The sequence below is a fragment of the Microplitis demolitor genome, chromosome 9, assembly GCF_026212275.2.
Source record: "Microplitis demolitor isolate Queensland-Clemson2020A chromosome 9, iyMicDemo2.1a, whole genome shotgun sequence".
NCBI classification, from domain to species: domain Eukaryota; kingdom Metazoa; phylum Arthropoda; class Insecta; order Hymenoptera; family Braconidae; genus Microplitis; species Microplitis demolitor.
In genome coordinates this window covers 7,835,986-7,859,470 of record NC_068553.1, presented here as the reverse complement: position 1 = coordinate 7,859,470, position 23,485 = coordinate 7,835,986, and the positions used below count along the sequence as shown (strand labels likewise).

At 31.6% G+C, this 23,485-nt stretch overlaps 1 protein-coding gene across 3 annotated transcripts in view; it reads left to right on the top strand.

The window, feature by feature from the left end:
• LOC103575401 (transmembrane protein 184C) overlaps positions 1 to 14,584 on the top strand; it is a 29,023-nt gene extending 14,439 nt beyond the window's left edge. For all 3 annotated transcript variants that reach the window (XM_008555169.3, XM_008555170.3, XM_053741795.1), the window contains 4 exons: positions 3,414 to 4,036; positions 4,110 to 4,316; positions 13,393 to 13,608; positions 13,951 to 14,584. In XM_008555169.3, coding sequence (XP_008553391.1) covers positions 3,474 to 4,036; positions 4,110 to 4,316; positions 13,393 to 13,608; positions 13,951 to 14,254 — 1,290 coding nt within the window. In that variant the 5' untranslated portion in view covers positions 3,414 to 3,473 and the 3' untranslated portion in view covers positions 14,255 to 14,584. The remainder of the gene's footprint in view (positions 1 to 3,413; positions 4,037 to 4,109; positions 4,317 to 13,392; positions 13,609 to 13,950) is intronic.
• The last annotated feature ends 8,901 nt before the right edge of the window (positions 14,585 to 23,485 follow it).

Genomic DNA, 23,485 nt, shown 5'->3' with positions numbered 1-23,485 from the left:
CCAAAAATTTCATATAAATTCATGTAGTAATCGCAAAATTTGTAAAGAATTAATCGTTCTATCACATATACGAGATCATAAGTTGTAAAAACACTAGAAATGCTGTAAAAAATGTATACAAATAAAAGACAACATGATATAGAAAATTGAAGGTGGCGCTAGTTCACAAGGCAAACAGAAAAAATAAATTACAAAACAAAAATTCTTTAGAGAAGAAATTTTCCTTCGGACAATATTCAGCTATAGTGGAAAAATTTGTAGACTTTTTAAAAACGTTATCGAAAAAAAAAACAATATAAACGTGATTTCTAATGATTAAAAATGAGATGTTAAGAATTGTTGAAAAAAAATTTTTTAAAATTTTGAAAATAAAACTCAAATAATACTTATATTAATGACAAAAAATAAAATTTGCATAAAATTCATAAATTACAAAGAGATTTTTTCGATTATTTAATCAAAAACTCTTAAAATCAGTACATATGAAAGTTTAATGATGAATATCTCTTGAACGCTTAATTTTCTCAACAAAACATAAGACACCATTTTTATCGAGCAATTAATTTCCTACAAAAATTAGTATTGCGCATTTTATAATAGTCATTTATTGTCGAGTTATAAAATTCATAAACAAATATGAAATTTGTCTTAAAATGATCAAACTTAAATCTTCAATATCATTGGAATGGTGAGGTTTACGGAAAAAATATAAGATACCTTTTTTGTAGAGCATTAAATTTCCTACAAAATTCTTCTTGAACAGTTTTTTGTACAATCAATTAATGATGAGGTATGAATTTTTTTCTATTGGACTGAGAAAAAAATAAAAAACTGCGATGCGGAGGATCTTCCTATTAAAATTAAGAGCTCATACTTGGTGAGAATTTTTTTAAGGTGTCTAGCAACCCATTTTTCGATCGCATATGTAAAAAAAAAAAATAGTTGATTTTTTTGACCCACCCTAATATACATACATATATATATATATATATATATATATATATATATGCGATATAACGCGCGGTTTTCCCATGATAGCGTCCACAATTCTGTACCGATCTTAATGAATTTTTTTTTACATATTCTTTAACTAAAGAGCTCGGTTCAGTTCGAAGATGAGCTAAATCAATCGAAAAGTTTAAAAATTATAGCCGTTTAAAGATTTTTTAATTTTTCAAAAAATTAAACTTTTTTTTATTTCTCTTTAAATAACTTTTGATCTTAAAGAGATAATGTATTTTTGGTGATTGAATCTTCATGTTCATTCGATTTGCTTTAATTTAAGCTATGTTGCTTGCTCTTTAGGTATTTTTTTCTAATACTTTGATGAATATCAAAATTTTCCGAAAAACAGAAAAAAACATTTTTTTTTTTTACTTTCTCATTTAATAACTTTCAAGTAATACATAATAGTTGGATCTTGTTAATATTTTTATGTAGCTTATCTAATGAGCTTCATATTTCAGTACTATTTTTTTATATTCAACGAAAATTACCTATTTATTTATTGCAATTTAGCTGTTGCGTTCGTTCTTCCACTTTTTAATAAATTCATGTAACTGTTCCAATTCTGATTACTGCCGTGTAACACTTTTAAAACCTCAACATTAAAGTATACATAAAGTATTTTTTAAAAATTGGCAAGCATAAATATAATTGATCTTATAAGCTTTAGATGAACCTTTAAACGCCACCGTCTACTCTACGGATTTAAATAATTAAATAAATAATGAAAAATCTACTTCCATTTCGGCTGCCGAATGGCCTTTTTTTATGTTATTAAGACTGAATTTACTTAGTTTAGTTGAAAATTGATAGTCTGTTACAATCACTAGCTAAATCCGTTACGCAAACAAAACATTTTTAGTTCAGCTGATTTTTTAGGTGCGGTTATGAATACTAAATAATATTAGCTGTTTCAAGTATCATCTACAATTAGTAGTTATAATTTATCATTGAAAAAATTCCATTAAGTTCGAGTTTATGAGTATACTTCACAGAAATGTGCTTTCTGAAACTGAATTGGTGAAAAATATCGAGTATTTACTAATTTAGTGATTTATAAGATGAAAAAAATTAAAAAAGTTGAAAAAAATTTAATTTAAGTCGAAAAAGTCGAGATCTGAAGGGAAAATCGTCGGCAAATCGATAACTTCAAAAGAAAATAAGGCGAAGGAAGCCTGAGTCGTTTTATTTTTTGACCCGGGGTGTGCCAATTGGCCAAAAAAAAAAAAATTGAATGAAAAATAAATTTTTATTGCTATAAACTAAAAAAAAAATAATTAATTTACATAATTGGCACATTAGAATACTACCAGTTATTATTCTTTATATTAAAATTTCGGTAGGGAATCGCCAATTATATACATAAATAGTAAAAAAAAAATAAGTAATTTCAAATTAAGAACAAAGTTCTAATCCATCATTATCCCATCACGAGACTTAGCTCAAAATTCATGTTTTGGGGAGTAATATTGTTGAAAATTAAAAAAAATCGAAGGATACAAACAATCTTAAAATCGCTGTTTTAAGTTGAAAATAAAAAAAAAAAACAATCAAATTCATGATCAATAATTTTTTGCATAAATTTTCTAGAAAATTCATCAAAAAACACAAATGTAAAAAAAAAAGACCCAAGTCGGACAATTTTCCACTAAGTTATGGCTATTAAAAAAAATCCCCGAAATCTAAAAAAATTCATATCTCCCGATTGGCTGGATAAAAAAATTAAAAAAATTCATAAATGCCTTTTTCTAGGGGTACGAAAAAGTGCCCCAATTTCAGCAAAATCCATTGGTAGGACGAGTTGGCATGGAATGCCCCCTGTGTATGGCCATGCATAACTTTATTAAAAAGTTAATATAGCCATGTATTCCCATATATGAATTATATATGGCCATATATGACCATATATATTTCATTAATTACGAACATACATTATCATGTATAGTCATACGTAACTATGTATGGCCATATATGCTTCATATATGTCCATGTATGAACTATATACAGTCATGCATGGTCATATATGTTTTATTTTTCACGGGTACTATTTTGTATTATTTTGATATCAATTTGAGTGAAGATTTACAATAACATAAGTGCAGTCACAAAAAGAAAATCTTATTACGTTAAGTATTGAACAATACTGAAGTTCTGAAACCGTCGATTTTTCAAGGACCGATACCATAAAACGTTTAGATATACATGAACCGTTAATCAAGCCTTTTTTGTAGGGCATTACATTTTTTTTTAAATATGTATCGAATATTTAAAAATTATGGATACGGCACTAGTAATTGATTGTATGTTTTCTCAGCTGACAATAAGAATTCATAACAATGTTTATAATTATACAAAAAATTAGTTTATATGTTATTTCCTGTTGATTAATTATTTTTTCATTTTTTTAGGGTATACCGTCATTAAACAAATGATATGAGACTATGCAACAGAAATACGATTAAAATAAAATGGCTAATATTTGCAGAAAATGGCGAATATGGATATTACCATTATTGACAAGCGTCTATGCCTTATTAATTTGTATTCTAGTGCCAATGTTATTTAGAAATTCAATAAAAAATGGCTTACAAAAACAGGATCAAGGTGCTTTGGTAGGCGGAGGATTTGTGCTGTTGTCATTACCAATCGCATTTTATGAAATTGTTCAACACATGATTCATTATACTCAACCGAGATTACAAAAGTATATTATTCGAATACTATGGATGGTACCAATTTATGCTGTAAATGCTTGGTTAGGATTGATCTATCCCGAGGGCAGTATTTACGTAGACAGTTTACGTGAATGTTATGAAGCTTATGTTATTTATAATTTTATGATGTATTTGCTGGCCTATCTTAATTCTGACCATGAATTAGAACATCGGCTAGAAATGTCTCCCCAGATTAAACATATGATTCCTTTTTGTTGTCTTTCTGATTGGCAAATGGGTACGGAATTTGTGCATATGTGTAAGCATGGAATTCTTCAATATACAGTTGTCAGACCCCTATCAACAGCTATTTCATTGTGAGTTAATAATTTTATATTTATTATTCAGTGGAAAGTAATATTTTTATGAAGAACGGGTATTTATTTTCAGTATTTGCGCATTAAATAATGTCTATGGCGAAGGTGAATTTCGTGGAGATGTCGCATTTCCTTACTTAATTGCGCTGAATAATTTATCACAATTTATAGCAATGTACTGTTTAGTATTGTTCTATCGTGCTAATTCTGAAAGTCTAAAGCCAATGAAACCAATTGGTAAATTTTTGTGTATCAAAGCTGTAGTATTTTTTTCTTTTTTGTAAGTATATTATTATTCTTATTTATAGTTTTTATTCGACTTTATTGGAAACTGACAAGGACTCGTGGCTTAAAAAACATGTTGGATAGTAGCTAACACTTTTAAATGCGTAATCCATTTGATAGTAGGGTAAATAAATAAAATGTTATTCAATTTCATAGACATATTAGCTTGGACGAGTAAAAACCCAAAACGAAAAAATTTACACGATACCAAACGAATTTTGTTTGTCGTCTATTTAAATAAATGTGGAATAAATCGTAAAAATAGTGATGAGTATGTGATCGTATTTACTGCGCTTTGTGTACAAACGTCTCATATGAAAGAAAACCTCATAAAATTAATGCAACAATCTAAAAAATTACAGAATAATAAAAGTATTATTATAATTAATATTTGTTTACTTGAAAAAACAAAAATAATATTTTCACTTTCTAAGTTTTAGGTTAAACTTTACAAACGTATCTAGCAATATATAATCGGTTTTTTCTTAATGTAAGGAGCTTTCATTTAACAAGTAATTTTCTTTAATTTAATAACTTCTCCCACGCATTTAATTTATCAACATTATCCAAATTATCAAAAACAATTGTTCCGCTCTCCGGCCGGAAAGTGGCAACTTTCGGGCCGCTGCCCAGAACGAAGTTGCAACGTTCCGGCTCCGTCGGGCAGAAAAATAGTATACGTCCCTGATTAAACAACTGAATTCGATCGAATTAAACAGAATTAAATTTTTAATTTTATTTAATTCAGATAAATTATGTTAATTCGGTACCTAACTTGAAAATGAATTCTGTCTAATTCGGCAGGAAAATCAGAATTTGTCCGAATTAAAACAAATTTAAATAATTCTATTCGGTTTAATTCTGATTAATTCGAAAATAATTCTCCAATTTCTGGTTCTGAATCCGAATTAAACTAAATTAAAACGAATTTGAAATTTTTAAATCGGTTTTATTCCGTTTAATTCAAATTCAAATTTTCAATTCAGTTGAATTCTGTTTTTCAGAATTCTACAGAATATAACAGAATTAAAATTTTGAATTCGGTTGAATTCAGTTGTTTAATCAGGGGTACCGTGACCAGTAAAAAAGAAAGCCTCAGATCACGGCTTCGCCTCGGCCAACAATTACATGTGATCTGAGACTTTTCTTATTTTACTGGTCAAGGTATGTAATATGCTATCTAATAACACTGAACGATCACCAGCCTTCAGAAATTTATAGAAAACCGCGTTTAAATTTTTTATTTGCTTTAGTCTGACAATCTCTTACTGCACAAAATACTCATTTTTTTACTTTTTACGTTCCCTAAATATTCCAACGTCTACTTTAATTTTTATTTCCTAATAATTTGTTGTATCAAATTTATTGATGATGTTAACAGCATGCATTTACTGTGTATTTACTTGACTGTTGTAAGCTACTATTAGTTTGATTCTTTACCACCTGACTGCGTGACCCAGTTTGTCAGTTCCCAATACGTATTCGCTCTGAGTGAAGCCATGGTAGGGGAAATCAAATTGACTGAAGCGTTTGCAGTGGTCACTTTCGGAGTTACGGGAGGCTATGATTACTGAAATTGTAAGCAAGCACACGTGAAAGTATTTATTTTGTTATTATTTAATTATTTATTTTTCATTTTGATTTTTTTCTTAGTATCATATTTTGACTTTGATATGAATTTCAAACAACTTAACCTAAATGCTTACTGCAATCTTTTTTATTTTTTATCATTATACTTACTTATTGATAGCCCGTTTAGCTAAAAAACAAAACTGCAATTACTATAAAACTGTCACATATTTTTGACAACTTTTTTTTTTACTATTATTTATAATATTTATTTATTTTTATGTTTCTTGCTATTGACATACGTATAAAAACATACTCTGACAGCCTCCCGTAGTTCATATTTTGTCTGGCGCTGCAGTCACACTCATAGCGAATACATATTAGACTGTGTTGTCACGAGCGGTGAGAGTAAAGACGACGGGCGAAGGGTTTTTATTATTTAATTATTCAGTAAATAATTACAATTACAATTTTGGCTGATCACACTCTCTCACAATTCACCACGTTGAATTTTGTGATCGCGTAATTGTACAATTATTGTTATTATTTCTTTTTTTTTTGTTAAATGCTCAGGGGTTATCCCCGGTAGTCTGACTCTATCGAGGGCCTCACCTGAGCGCTAAATCGTTACTGCTGCAATGCTTCATCAACAAGATGATCAGCATGCGTAGCAGGCCAAGTTTCGTTGCCTTAGGAGACGGAGGGATTCAAGAATGTCAGCCTTTTGCATCCGCGAAGCCAGAAACTCAACTTGCAAGGAACAAGTTGGTATTCTAGCCATTGCAGATACAAAAGTCTGCTTCATCCCTCCTAGGACGCCGACAATGAGAACGACAAGTTTGACACGGTAGCCTGGGTGAAGTTTGCCAACTTCGAACAGGAGATGCTGATATATTTAGTGTTTGTGCTCTTCATTAACCGTGATATTATATTCAGCGGGTGCTGAAAACTCAATGACATGAATGTCACAAGCGGTTTTATCGAAGAGCACAATATCAGGCTTATTGTGGTCGATTTTCCGCGTTGTTGCGAACGGCACGTTTCGATAAATACGGCAACGGTCATTCTCAACAACTTACAGAATATCTCCTGGCAGATAAGGCAGCTCTGATGTTTTATCGATACCGTGTGTATGTCCAAGGTGGTAATAAAGTACTCGCAGAGCAGCATTGTGACGCTAAATGTATACATTTCTTGTCAACACAGAGCATGCTGACAAGAGATGCATAAGCGTTTCAGAATATTGCTTGCATACCCTACACATAGTGTCGGGTAGCTGCATCTGGATCACTTTAGCACGGTATTCTAGAGTGTTGATCATACCATCTTGGCAGGCAAAAATATACCCTTCAGTCTCGGACATCAGGTCAGTTGGCTTAAGGAAGGAAAGTGTCAGCTGGGTGGACAAGCCATGATCACGCACGTGTTTAAACACGCTGTGCATAGACTTGTCGATGTTTATACTAAGCAGTTTTTGCTGCTCAGCGTTCCGGATGACCCTCTTAAATTCCTCCTTAGGGAGATCAATAAGAGGGCTTAGTCTTCCGAGACCGAGGGATTTTGCTGCGTACATTGCTGCCTTATATAAGAATGCTCCCTTATGTCCATTCTCATGACAATGAACAATTTGCGTACGGAAGTCATCTTCATCTGCGATTTAATTGACAACTTCGTATATTAAACCCAATACCAAACGGTCGTGTAGACACTTCAAGCTCTGTAGACTTCTCCCTCCGATGTGCCAGGAAAGGTATAATCTGGTGACTGATTACTTAGGGTGTATGTTCCGATTCATATTCATGACTTCGCGTGTCTTAATATCGACCAGATTTTCCGGAGTCTTCGCACATACTTGCTGCAGAGAGTCAATTTGATTTTGTTGACGTCCTGCATAGGACTCCCGTCAATCCTTAAATATTTATACGACTCTCCGGCGTTAAGATGATTAATGACGCTCCCATCTACCAACTCGATATTTTCGCGCAAATCAGAGCACTTACCCTTTACCAGATTAACGACCGCGCACTTGTTCAACCCACAAGACATGCCGGCATCTCGTGTATACGCTTCTACGATGTTCAAAGCTGTCCGAAGGTGGTCCTCATCAGGAGCATACACCTTCAGATCATCCATATAGAGCAAATGGGTGATCGAATACCTTCGATAAGTTGGAGGACCCACTGAGTATCCACGGGCCCGGCGAAGGGCAACAGATATAGGCATCAGTGCGCTGATAGTAAATCGCGTCTTGAATGACGCAACGATCAACTAACAGATTCTTTTTGTAACCTGACAGGCACCTTATACTGTCACGCTGTTCGTATATTTGCTGTCACGAAGCATCTATTACCTCCAGAATGCGATTGTTTAAGATTTTAGTAAAAATCTTGCAAACCGCATTCAGACAGGTAATAGGCCTATAGTTTTTTGAATTGGACAAATCACCTTTTTTCGGAATGAGCACGGTTTGCCCTTCTACAAGCCAGCACGGAATAGGTTCGTCACCTCTGATAAACGCTGTAAAAATCCGGGCCAGATGATTATGGGTAGAAGTTAATTTCTTCCACTCAAATAAGTTGATGCCATCTGATCCCGGTGCAGCCCAGTTCTTACTATTATTCAGAACTGAACGAACTTCTTCCACGCTGACTGCAGGTCTCTCTTCATCGGCATTGTCGTTTCGGTGTTCTCAACAAAATGCCTCGAAGTCGTTCAGAGCTGGTGTGTCACGATTCACGTTCGGTTGATCACCATACAGCTCGGACTAGAAAGCTTCTACTCGCTCGATGGATAGGGGATCACCAGAAACAGATGCCTTAGGTGTTAGGAAGCGTGAAAGACAACCGAAACAAATAGTTATCGGTAAGCATCTTCAGCTTTTTCTCTAGTGACTTCTTATCAGTCACTAGAGCCTGCAACCTATTAAGGGACTCTTTTTTGATATTAAAAAGAATACACTTATCCAGTGAGCAATGGTGGTATCTGAGTCCACGTGCAATGCGACGGACTTTAGGTGTAAACGCTTTACAAGCATTCACAAAATCAATTACAAACTGGATACGGGAGACATGTTTCCGGAGATCATTGATCTTCAATGTAAGCTAACCAATGCGACCTCTCATCTTAGCTTCAAGAGACAAAGAGTTTCTCCTTGCTGGAGGTAAGAGTGAGAAGGCAGCATCGTAGACAGCTTGATTAATGGTGAGCAAAGTAGAATCTTCCCGAATTCGAGCAGATAGTTCTTCGTTCTCCGTGTCAAGTAGATGTTGTTGGTAATGTATCTTCTTTGAGATACATACTTGCCGCGTGTCGAAATCATTGTCAGCGTCTTCAAAAGAACGGCGTCTCTCCTGGTGTAGCTGTGCTGAAAAAGATAGGCGGTGAGATAACCATCTGTTAGTTAATAGTGATCTTCATGTTTGCCGGAGATGAGAGACATAATCACGTAGATGTTGTTGTGAAAAATTGCTATGGTTAGGATGCGTACCGCTTCAGAGAGCATGCACCCTAGTCATGTAGCCTCTCCACTCCGATTCACTGTTTTGATAGCACATCAGGAGATCGGCTCGAAATTCCTCCGCCCACCTAAATGCGGTCCGTTATTTGCCAAGGTCGTCATCATTCGGAATTTTGGTGCTTCACCCAGCTAGTGGGTAGCTCTAATCCGAGAAGGGCTGGTTGTGGGGAGCCCTTCTGTGTTCAGGATTATCTTGAACTCAGTTTACTTTACATTGAAGAGTTAACCCAATGCAAAGGTTGTTGTGCGATTAGTAGACCAACAGATGGAAGGCTGGCCTACAGCTTGGAGCATTAATGCCTGGTCACATTATTTCTCACTCGTAGTCAATCTATTGAAATGTATGATGAACGCTTGAAAAATAATGTTGGTTACACTGGAGCGCAAGTAAAATGTGAACTTGGCATATTTGTGATAATGTTAATTAGGATGGGTAGTCGTGTAAGAATTTGACAGTTTTAGATAAAAAAATAAATATAAACATTGGAAGAGGTTATCTTTAATGTGAATTAATATGAATCAATAAAATTGCTGGATTTTATTTCATTAATTTGTCAAACTTTTTTATAGGTAATTCATTTAATGAATATTTAAGTTTCAAATAAATTATAATTTTATAAATTATCAATTTATTTAGAATATATTTCAACATATTCCTTCACAATGTTTAACATGTCCACATTCACTTAAACATCTATCAATGTGAGCATTTAATAAGAAATGAATCTCATGAGAAATAAATCCAGAGTTATATGGAGCATGTGATTCATTAAATGGTCACATTGATTGATGCTTAAGTGAATCTGGCCATGTTAGACATTGTGAAGGAATATGTTGAAATAAATCCTAAATAAATTGATAATTTATAAAATTATAATTTATTTTAAAACTTAAACATTAATTAAATGAATTACCTATAAAAAAGTTTGACAAGTTAATGAAATAAAATCCGGCAATTTTATTGATTCAAATTAATTCACATTAAGGATAACCTCTTCCAATGTTTATATTTATTAGTTTATCTAAAACTGTCAAATTCTTCCACTACTAACCATCCTAATTAACAATATCACAAATATGCCAAGTTCACATTTTACTTGCACTCCAGTGTAACTAACATTATTTTTCAAGCGCTCACCATACATTTCAATAGATTGACTACGAGTGAAAAATAACGTAACCAGGCATTAATGCTCCAAGCTGTACATCGTCCGTGATGCGCCACGGGGCAAACAAAATCCCCGCTGGCCGCATAACATGCACCGTGGGCATTATTAATACTATTATTATTATTATTATTATTATTATTATTATTATTATTATTATTATTATTATTATTATTATTATTATTATTATTAATATTGTTATTATTATAATTATAATAATAATAATTATTATTATTATTGGTGTTGTTAATTGCGCTGGAACACTGCACTGTGGTTGCGTGATTTTATTTCAGCAGAATTACTTAGTCTACTCGGACTCGAAGCTACTGGGGTATCGAGATGATGCACACCCCCATCTATCGAATACGAACGCGAATATTCTATTGAACTTAGGATTTCGATCTAGCAGTCAGGATTCCTCAGCTATATCGACAGTTTTCTGACGCAACCTCGTAACTCGATTTTTGACGATTTTGAGTTTTCGCTGGAAAAGTTATCAGTAAATGCTCTTGCATAATTCTGTAAAGTTATAAATAAAAATATTGAATAATTTTTTTTTTTTATTTAACAAAATGCAATCACGTATCTCAATTGGTGAAAACATGTCATACACAACCTCGTATCTCAAAAATATCACATAGCACACAACTACGTTTGCTCATAGCAATGTGATTCAGCTTGTTGTTGTAATTAAAAATTTTAATATTCAGTTAATTAAATTATCACTCAAAATGAATAAACAATAGTTAAACAATACACTTTTTCATTGTGATTGTGAAAACAATATCTCGGTAATCAATAAACACAATCAAATATGAATTCTAACCTATCACTGTTATAATTGTGTTCAATCCACATTTAATTTTATATATTTCAGAGTACGACTTCAGATAATGTTGTTATCCCTATCAAAAACATTCATATGAAAATCCAGCGTAGATTTCTATACGGGTTCGACGAAATCCACAACATGCCAAATCCATATGGAAAATCTAGTATGGATTCCCATGTGAATTTTTACGTCGCTTTCTCACGTATGATAGACCATGTCAAAGTTCATACTGAAATCTTGTATGGATAAGGAATTAGAAAAATTTACATAAAACGTCAAGTTATTGATACAAATATTACAAACAGCGTATGTGTTTTCATAAACTCTCCTGGAGTACAATGTCTTGGTACGATTCCTAATTTCGTGTTCTATAAAAATTATTCGTAATTTCTATAAAGATTTAATACTTCTCGAGTTAATTAATAAATCAATAACTTATTAAAAGTACTGATATAAAGATCATCAATTACTTGATTCTTTGTTGAAAGATTTCCTACCAATAGAATAATTATCTGTTCATTCATTCATATACGCGTATCAACAGACAATAGACATAAAAATCCATAGAGATAACCCGGATGATATAGAAATTACTTAGATAGAAACCCAAATTCCTATACAAATTTTCCACAAAGTGATCCATTTATACAAGTTCCTATGCCAATTTCCTACATGAGTATCCAGGTAGTCACAATTTCTCTTATCGGAAATAGACACCTATGATTTCCTACAAGGATTCTTATATAAATCCATATTTTCCTATAGGGATTCTGATGGGTTCCAATGCAATCCCTCAAGAATTTTTTTTAATGGGGTAGTCAAAAGTACAAGGACCTTTTGTCTTTAAAACTTTTGATACTCAAAGATTATATTGCTTTTTATGATAATTTAAAATACATTCGTGAAAAATAAACATATGTTTTTCTGTAACAGGTAATATTATCTATAAGCGGTGTTGAAATACAATATTTTATATTTGTTTGATTTCATAATTTTATTTAAAAGTTTTTATTTGAAATGATTAAAAGTATCATGGAAACTACGTGATACTAATATAAAGTGCAATTTAAAAAATCATGCGTCTCGTGAAAAATTTGAGAAAAATACTGTGTTGTCATAATCATTAAATAATAGCACTAATAAGTTCAATAATAATATTGTTATTTGATTAAGAATAATTGGAAAGTCGATAATGTATTCCTGAATAAAATGATCTAAAAAGCCCATTTATGTCTGTGTTTTTATTTCAATTAATAATATCACAAACACGTATGTTACATTTTTCAGCAATTTTTCGGTGCAGCAAACACGTATTTCATGATATGATCAAAAAAATAATAATTAAATACATTTAATATTACAGTTGTCTTAAAAATTTATAGGAAGTTTGATTACTTTTTAGATTTCTAAAAAGAATTAATAAAAAAAAGTCAGAAGTTCATTATAAATCGTTTTTTGTCTCTCCTGAAAAATAGTAGTTTTTGAGATTCGAGGTTGCGTCAGAAAACCCTCGACATAGATATATATATATATATATATATATATATATATATATATATATATATATATATATATGGATTATGCATAAAAATATAATCAAATAAATTTTAAGAATAACATATTGCACCGTATTGCCTACACTGAGAAAAAAAAATACTTTTATTGAGAATATTTACTTGATATGAGAACATATATTCTTGATAATTTTCAAGAATATATAATTTTGTCTCAAGAATTCGTAGAATTGAAGGAAATAATTTTTATTTAATTCAAGTAAAGCTATTCTTTTGTTTACTCATAATATAATATCAAATTCATATATTAACAAAAATAAATTTGATGCTCTTTTCTCAAGAAATTGATAATTAATAATAATAAAATAAATATTTTCAACGGATTTCTTGAACCAAGAAATTATTGTTTGGAAAATAGTACTTTTTTTTCTCAGTGTATATTAGTCTTATATATATTTCTTCTATTCTTACAGTCAAGGCGTTCTGATAGCAATGTTGGTATATTTTGGTGTAATATCAAACATTTTTAAAACTGATGATACCGATGATATTCGTCATATATCTTCCAAACTTCAAGACTTTCTTATTTGTATTGAAATGTTTCTAGCTGCCGTTGCTCATCACTTCAGTTTTAGCCACAAACCATACGTCAGTCTTGCACAAAGTCAAGCATGGTGGGACGCATTTAGGTATTTGAAAATCTATTTGTTTATTTGCTCATGTTCAGCTAAAAGTATTTTTCATGCTCAATTCATGCGTAGAAAATCTTAACTGAAGCATTCACTTTTACTTCGAAATTATACAACAAGTGCATTTTTAAAAAAAAAAAAGACATTCTAAAAAATAAGTCGTATGTCTGTGGCACGATTGAATATCGAATTTTATTTAATTGAATGATAATTGGCAATTTTATTATTGTAATATTTTTTTACTTTAAACCAGTACTTTATTATACCGTAAGCGTTTGAAGTTTGCAAATTCAAATGTCGTGAATATTATGCATTAATCATTAATATTTTTTTATGTAATAGAGCAATGTGGGACATATCAGATGTACATAACGATATAAAAGAGCATTTAGGAGTGGTGGGATTATCATTAAGTCGAAGAATACGTGGTCGTAATAGTTATCAACAAACTTGGGGAAGTGCTACTGAACGTACTTCACTTTTACCAGACCAAATGCAACTTCTAACGGCCACTAAAAATGTACCAAGTTGCTCATTAGCTGAGTATGATGGTGATTCAAATCATTTCAACAACTATCCATATAAACTTACAGAACATATTCCAGATATTTGTAATGCCGAACAGGGTAGTGCCGTTGATACGTAACAGAATACTTAGTTGTGGACAGTTACTTATTTGTGATTGATTGAACATCTAAATATGCTTTATTATGTATAAGTTCACGTTCAGCTCAACTGGATGTCTGTATTGTATATCTATCGAGATGTTATATTTATAAAAGGAAAATTTTTATCATTAGAAATTATTTTTTGATCGCTACAAATTAAGTTTATTAACTTATATGTGTAAATATCTTCTTTACGTTTGCGTCTATTATTACTAATTTTCACTAATATTATTTTACCAAAGTATGTATAAATATTAAAATTGTGATCATATGAACTTTTCATAAATGAAATAAAAATGTAAAATTAATGTTTCATCGTTTTTTATGTTTATATAAGACTAAGAATAGTTATTTATAACGCTGATATAATAGAACTTAATAAAACGCGCTGATTGCAACATTAAACATTAAAATCGATTGATTAGTTCGAAAGATATTGACGATGAAAAGTTTAAAAAATAAAAATTTACGTCATTTTTCCCGGATAAATCATGATATAATGTACTAAAATGTGTTCAAAATCATAGCAACTCTTTGTCTTTAAGGTTTCTTTCGATCACTACATAATGTAATGAAATTTGTTCTTTAGTTTGAATAATATTATCAACAACAGAAATTGAAAAAACATCTATTTCAACATTTTTCTCGGATACTTTATATATTAATGCTCTAATCTTAGCCAAAACTTATTAAAATCCTTTTTTTAATCACTGATAATAATTTCTGCCTGATTACATTGATTTTTTGACCATAATTAGTATTTTTTGAAAATTGGATCATGAAAAAAAATTTCAAAAACGCTTATTTATTAAGGATTTTCAATGTCTTTTGTGACGGGACAGCTAGAAGTTCGACTGCTCAAATCGGTCACGCTATTTTAGGGAGCCCCTGAGCCCCACACTTATAATTAATTAATCATCCCACACACCATACGTGAACTGTGACACTCATGCAAGTGCGACAACCGAAACATACGACATCTAGACAAGTTGACAATATTGCAAACGTGAAATTTGAAAAACTTACCAATCTGAAAATAGGAAATTTGACGAACACGACAGCCAAGTCAGCGATACATTTGGCAAAGTCGACAACCATGTTATGGGGAAGACGTCTATTGGACAGGTTCCAATTGGAAAAGTAACCGATAGGACATATTCCAATAACTCAGATCCCTATTACCTGAATTACTAATTACTAATAATTCCGATGACCAAAATTTCCAATCACTTAAAATCCCGATCACCCGTAATTTCAATTACCAACACTACCAATTACCCAAATTTTCAATAATCCAAAATTTCGATAGCCTAATTTTTCGTTAACCAGAAACATTGATGACAAGACATTCCGATTGGACAGGTTTCGTAAGCTCAAAGTCAATTTCTTTGTTTTATAACAAAGCTCAAAATGGATTTCTTTGTTATGTAACAAAGAAATCGATTTTGAGCTTACGAAACCTGTCCAATCGGAATGTCTTGTCATCAATGTTTCTGGTTAACGAAAAATTAAGCTATCGAAATTTTGGATTATTGGAAATTTGGGTGATTGGTAGTATTGGTAATTGAAATTACTGGTGATCGGGATTTTAGTTGATTGAAAATTTGGGTCATCGGGATTATTAGTAATTGGTAATTTAAGTAATAGGGATTTGAGTTATTGAAATATGTCCTATCAGTTACTTTTCCAATTGGAACCTATCCAATAGACGTCTTCCCATGTTATGTGACGTTTAGAAATATGGACATCTTAACACATAGACAACGCGTATACTGTGACAATTGTAAAATGTGACTTTTAAAAATGTTACCACTCATTTACAAGTGACATATAAATACCGTGACACTTGTGAAAAGGATGATCGTAAAGTTAGCCGACATCAGATAAAAAAATCGGTCTATCAGTTGACCCTGCGGGCCAGCCGCAAAACTTCCCGCTATTTTCGAGCTTGTTGAGCTCGAAAGTACTTTTGTATGCCGTTGTTTTTGAAAAGTAACGTTTTTTACCACATTTTCTCCAACGTTATATCTCAAACGAATTGACTGATTGAGACGGTTGAAGTGGCAATCAGCGCGTTTTATTGAATTATAGAGTTGATTTAAATTTGAAATCGATCGGTTTAGCCGTTTCGAAGATACTTGGAAAAACCCATTTTTCACCATTTCTTCCTCCAATGATATCTGTCCAACGAATTAACCGATTCAGATGATTGAGGCGGCAATCGACGCGTTTTTCTAAGCCCTAGAGCTGATTAGATTTTTAAATCGATAGTTCCTCATTTCTAAAAAATTGAAAAAAAACGAAAAGAAAAAAAAATTTTTTTTTTTTTTTCGTAATTCGAAAATATTTTCGAGACTACTTGATCAAATGATATAAAATTTTTAAGGAAGTTAATGGCCAACAACCTCTTTCGATTGTCACCTTAACCACCCAAATCGGTTCATTAGTTCAAAAGTTACAAAGAGTTTACGTACATACTAGGGTGTGTTGAAAAAAAACTTTTTTTTTTCTTTTTCTTAGCATGGGGGTAGAATTTGTACCTTATAAAAAAAAAATTTTTTTCGAGAAAAAAAAAAATTTTTTACTTAACATTTTGAGATGGCCCACTCGTTTTTAAAATAAATAATTGATCAAACGGGGTAGTTCCAACGAATAAAATTTTTTTTTGTCCAAAGTCGTGGAAAACATCTAATAATTGTCGAGTGTGATTTTTTTTACTCCGCTTTCATTTTAATTCAAAAGAAAATGCTTTTCATTTTTGAATTTTTAACTTAAACTACACAAATAATAAGAAAACAATTTTTTAATCTTCTAACTCTTAATTAGCTTTCCGGGACACACCCTACAGATTCTAGGACATCATTTTTATATTTTTTACTATCACCCATTCTCAAGTTATTAAGAAGTCGGGTTTTGTACTTTCAATTTAATATTATTGAATTTTTATTACTGTTTATATTGTGTTGATATTGTTCATAAATTAATCATGTTGTTATTGATTAGTTATAAATAAAAAAATATTCAAAACTCTTCAATTTTATTACAAATTTTCATAAAATTTTCGATTAAACACTTCGGAGTTACTAATTAACTTCTCTCTTATCAATAACTTGAGAACGGGTGGTAGTAAAAAATGTAAAAATGGTTTTCTAGAATCTGTAGGGTGTCCGCCCGAAAGCTTATTGAGAGTTAGAAGTTTAAAATTTTTTATTCCTATTATTTTTGTAATTTAAGTAAAAAATCCTAAAATGAAAATCATTTTCTTTTAAATAAAAATGAAAGCAGAGTAAAAAAAAGTTACATTCGACAATTATTAGATGTTTTCTACGATTTTGAACAAAAAAAATTTTTTTCGTTGGAACTACCCTGTTTGATCAATTATTTATTTTAAAAACGAGTAAGCCACCTCAAAATGTTAAGGAAAAAAATTTTTTTTTTTCTTGAAAAAAATTTTTTTTTTTCTTGAAAAAAATTTTTTTTTATATGGTACAAATTCCACCCCCATGCTAAGAAAAACAAAAAAAAAGTTTTTTTTTCAACCCACTCTAATACATACATACTAGGGTGTCCGTTATTTACCAAATTAGATTTTTTTACTTGGCCAAGATATAAATCATTAATTTGTGATCCAAAAATGATAAAAAAAAATAAAAAAGTTTATTCTAATGCCGTTTAACCCTGCTTAAGTAATGATACATTCTCATTTTAGTACAATAAAAAAAATTTTATTACTTGCTCAAAAATAAGTGCATAGCAATGACTAATACATATTTTTGTAGGAAATTTCCCGCTCTTCAAAAAAGGCCTTATATATTTTTTTCGTGAATCCAACTGTTTAAGAGATATTGAAGGTAAAAGTTTGGTTTGTTTAAAAAAATTGGTGTTTTTGTTTGAAATATGATAACTCTCTAACACCTAGAAATAAAATCAAGCGCTATGAATTTTCTTGTAGGAAATTTATCGCTCTTCAAAAAAAGTTTCTAACACTTTTTTTGTAAATCCAACCATTTAAATGATATCGGAGCTCAAAGTTGATGGATTTGAAGAATAATGTGTTCCGATTAACATTCTATCACTTCAGCAAACGGAAACTTACTCAAGCTTTGAACAGATTTTTGTTGGAAATTTACGGCTCTACAAAAAAGGTGCCTTTGATTTTTTGATAAACTCAACTGTTTAAGAGATATTTAAGCTTTAAGTAGGAAGAAAATTTTCACAAACCAACTCAAAATTTTGCTCTGATGATGGAAAAAATTTTTTTCAACTTAAAGCTTAAATATTTTAATGCTTACCGTCAGCGTCATGCGGTCGCGATTATTTTAATAATTGCCTTCATAGAAATCAATTTTTTTTTTTTTTGGTTCAGTTTATTCATTAATTAAAAATTACTTAAGTGTTTATTTATTTAATTATTAAAAATGAAATTAAATACTTACTTATTTAATAGAAATTAATATTTTTATTTTATTGCTTTATTAATAAATAAACATGAAAACTAACTTAATACAAAGTCTAATACACGTATTATTTAATATAAAAACTTGAACATGTTTTTTTCTTACTATAAACTAACAAGTCTTAAAATTTTAGATTAATTAATATCTTCCTTTGATTCCATTTTATGAAAATGTAATATTTATTTTTTACTTTCAATCACTTTTTAATAAAATTAGGTTATAAATTTAAGGTGATACCAATTTATCCGTTAATGATGATCCACAATCGTTAGCTGATCAATTTAATGCGCATGTGTAATCTAGAGAATTTTTTTTGCTAGTGATGCAGCTTCAGGTAAAAGTGAGTTTACCCCAGTAACTTATCTTGAACATTTTGATAACTTGAATTATAGAGTAAGGATATACCACGCCTATTTTCGTCTAATTTTGCGGTAGAAGGGATGCACAAATGCTGTAAGAAAGTTTAAATACTGCATTTGACCAATCAGAAGTGATGAGTGTTTAATGAAGAAGTTTATGAGGCCAAGGTTAGGCATTTAACGACGTTTATTTTGAGCATGTATTATATAAAAAATTATTGGTCACTGTTTTATATGACGAAGGGCATTTTCAAATTTTACAAGACAAAAAAATAAAAATTATAAATAATGTTAGAACTAAATATGAATTAAACAATAATTTTGAATTTAATCTAGATGATTCAAGTCTTGATTTTCCTCACAATTTTTATGAAGAAGAAAATGATACTAAATTAAATAGTTTCGTCGGAGGCTATATCCAAGATATCAAAGACGATGTAGAAAAGGAAAGTATTGTTGATTCTATGTCTTCCCTTCCTATAGACGATACTGCTGATTATGTCGGCCCGAATTCACAAGAAGTAAACGATGAAGATACTTTCGATCACGGCAATGATGAGGATACTTCCAATCACAACAGTGATAAAGATACTTCTAATTACGACGATGACCATGTTTTTACCCTGACGGTTTTAAATCAGCCTGGAATCAGCCTGGGAACACCCTGGGAGTGGAAACACGGTGGAATCACGGTGGATCCAGGGTGGTTACAGGGTGGGTTTGTGCCATTTTATCACCGTGTATACACGGTGGTTACATGGTATTTCCACGATGGTAACACGGTGTACCCACCCTGATTCCACGGTGATTACGCGGTGTACGTGGAATCACGGTGGGTACACCGTGTAACCACCGTGGAATTACGGTGATAAAATGACAAAAAACCCACCGTGTAACCGCCGTGGATCCACCGTGATTCCATCGTGTTTCCGGGGTGTTTCCAGGGTGAATCAAAACCGCGAGGGTAGAAGGGGAAAGTATGAATCCAACGAAAATGACGGCAACAATCATTCTACCGACAATGGAAGTGGTGTCAATGATGTAGAAAAAACCAATTACCGATGTTACCTTGGTCGTATGACATTTTTTACCGATTTAGTTGCGAAAAACGGATTTTTAGACCCAGTTTTACTGCGGGCAATGATTAAATCATTAATGCATGAGGAGCTTCAATGTTACTGTTCCCTTAGTTTTTACAGTGGCGTGAAATCATTCACAGGTTATTGGTCTGCGTACGCAAAATGTCTTGTGTCAAACCACGAAATACGGTACAAACTTGACATAAGAGAACGCAATGCAAATACTGTAGAAGTCGATGCAAACAGTTAGATTCCGATTGCGTTCACTCACGATCCAACCGAAATGCCTTATACTCAAATCCGCGAAGAAAAGCGCAAGGAAATTATGAAGTTCAGTATGTTCTGCAAAGTTCGTAATTTGAGTTTATAGTTTGTTTTGACTTGTAATTTACAAGATTTGGCTGATTGGTTAAAAGGAGATTTAATGCAACAACATGTCGTTGAAAAAATTTCATCTGAGGGCAATAATTTGAATCGATTAACCTTAAAATCAAAAGATTTGTCAGATTTATCGCAATTATTTGTCACTGATGAACGCAGTTTACCTGATCCATTTTTTCGATCTTTAAATTTTTGTTTTCGGGCAGTGCTATTCACTAAATCTCAATTAGATGTCATCAATCCAAATCATCCCGTAATAGTACATTTATATTCAACAGGAGCACATATTCGCAATCTTGGATTTAGAGTACAAAAAAGTTTTCAGTACTATGCAATAGTTTACAAAGCTAACAAATCTACTGTCCCGTTAGCACAAAGGATAACTTCTTTGCATGATACTTCATCGATAACGACACTTTTGTCTGAATATAAAGCAGTCGTTGAAGAATCACCAAAGTGGCCATTTAAAGCGTTCGTTACCGATTGGTGTTGGGCCGCCATTAACAGTATTCTTCGTGTTATGAACGACGTAGATATTAATCAGTATTTAGATAAAACCTATGAATATTTTTTGGATAAAAAACGTATACTATCAAAAATGATGTGTATCTTCTCAGCTGTAATGCCCATATAATGCATCGTATCGCTGATGAGATCAAAAGTTTCGGTTATATGGATATAAAAAATTTTTTAATGGAATCCGTGGTGTCATTGATGTTGTGTCGAGAGAGAGAGAGAAAGAGTGGATGAGCTATTTGATTTGATTGTAACGATGGTTTTAACTAAATCAAATGTCACTGCTGAAAAAAATCTAAAAAAATATAAAGAAATAACTTGTAGCAGTAAAAATGCATTGGAAGAAATAAAAGAAGAATTGAATAATTCTGATCCTCAAAAAAATGAAGAAGTTAACGATTTTTTTTAACAAAGTTTCAGTCCAGAGTGCGATTTATAAAAAATCTCCTTACTACCAACGTTACCATGGTAGGTATCTAAAAATCAAGGAGCTGCGAGATGAAGCGGAAAATGCGTTAGACAGATCTCTGAACGTCCTTTACGCTCCAGAATTTTTTAAATACCTCTTAAATAGATATATGGCATTTCTGCAACTCTGGACAGGAATTCTAATGGATTTGATCGACCCAAGAATATCCCGAGTAACTAGCTCATATGTAGAATGTCACATGAAAACGTACAAAAAGGAAATTTTACTGAACACAAAGAATTGGTCCATTGCCGACGTAATTCGAAAATTAGAAACGAATGTAGAATGTTTAATTGCCAAAGAAGAAATTTACAAAATTAGTCAAGCAGAAAATGAGAATCTTAAATATCCTTTGTACAAAGATCCAGCAGCTGATCCAAAAATCAAATCTGAATGGGCAAAAACGTGGAAAGGAAAAGAAGAGAATAAGTAAGGATCGTAGTAGGCATATGTCTATGAATTACATCTCAAAAATGTCAACGAATCTCTTACAAAAAGCAACGAAAGTTAATAAAGCAACATTAAAAAAATCAAGTAAATTAAAAAGTCGAAAACTTACAGCAAAACGGATACAAAAAAATATAAAAATTACCAATCAAAAAGATAAAAATGAAAAAGTAACAACACAAAAGTCTGCAAAAAGCAAACATGAACTGTGCAAAAAATTTAACACTGCTAATGGTAAAGTAGGTAATAAAGGTTCATTGCTTACTATATTACCAAATGGAATTTGGAACGATCCAGAGGTATATAAATTATCACGTTCTAATAAGATCATAATGACAAGTTATGGAGCCAAAAATGATACTGTTTATGGACTGGTAAACTTTTCTGTAACTCCAAGACAATTTTACTCCATCTTCGATAAAGGGTGGATTAATGGACAAATAATCGATGCTTATTCGGCAACATTTATAACAAGCTGGAAAAATATAACGTACATTCTTGTGAGCTCACTTCCGATGTTTTGGGTGACTTTTGGAAAAAAAAGAAGAAGCCAAAAAAGGCTAATCCATAAGATTCCTGCAGAGTTTGGCGACATCATTTTAATGTCTTCTTTTTTGCAGTCACTGGCAATTGTTGGTAGTGAATATACAGGATGAAAGTGTTATGTTATACGATCCCTTTGCGTTATCATTAGATGAAAGATATTTACACGCGTTCAAAAAATTCCTTGGTGAGAGCGAGAAGGTAAGTAGTTTTAGTAAACTAGCAAAACTAAATTGGAACATTAAAAACTACCAGTCAAGCGGCCGTATCAAACTGATGACTACAACTGTGGAGTTTTCGTAATGCATTATATCGAGTGTCTTTATAAAAACATTCCACTAGGGAAAAAGCTTGATATACAAAATAAGCGTTTACGAATAATGACTGAACTTTTTAAGAAATCTGAGAACTTACATGACAAATGTGTATATTGTGCTAGGGAACTTTTAAATGAAAAAAATCAAAATACATGCGAAAAGTGTAAGCGTTCGATCCATCTCGGGTGTTTGATTAAAGATCTGTGTGATACAGATGATGAGGATGAATCAGAAATCGCTGGAACTGCACATGAAAAACGAAAACTTGGAAACATTTAAATGCAGGATTTGTAAACGAATGTCCGAACTGACGTAGTCCATAATAAAAACATAAAAAAAAAGTGAAACAGTACCGTACAACAATAATAACAGTAATAAATTGTAAAGTAATTGAATTTTGGTAGTTTGACTATATTTATTTTAATTTAAAGAAACATAGAAATTAATTTTCACAAGTAAGAAATTACCTCAGCAATAGTTAAATGAAATTCTAGCTGAATCTGCTTGCCCTTTACGACAATCGATTTATCCGAAGAAGTAAATTTGTACTTTTCTGAAGTTAAAGTGTACTCAGACTTTTTTTTAGAAACTTTTTCAATTTTCCAGCTGGAACCTACAGTCGTTTCAACAGTCCGGAGCAA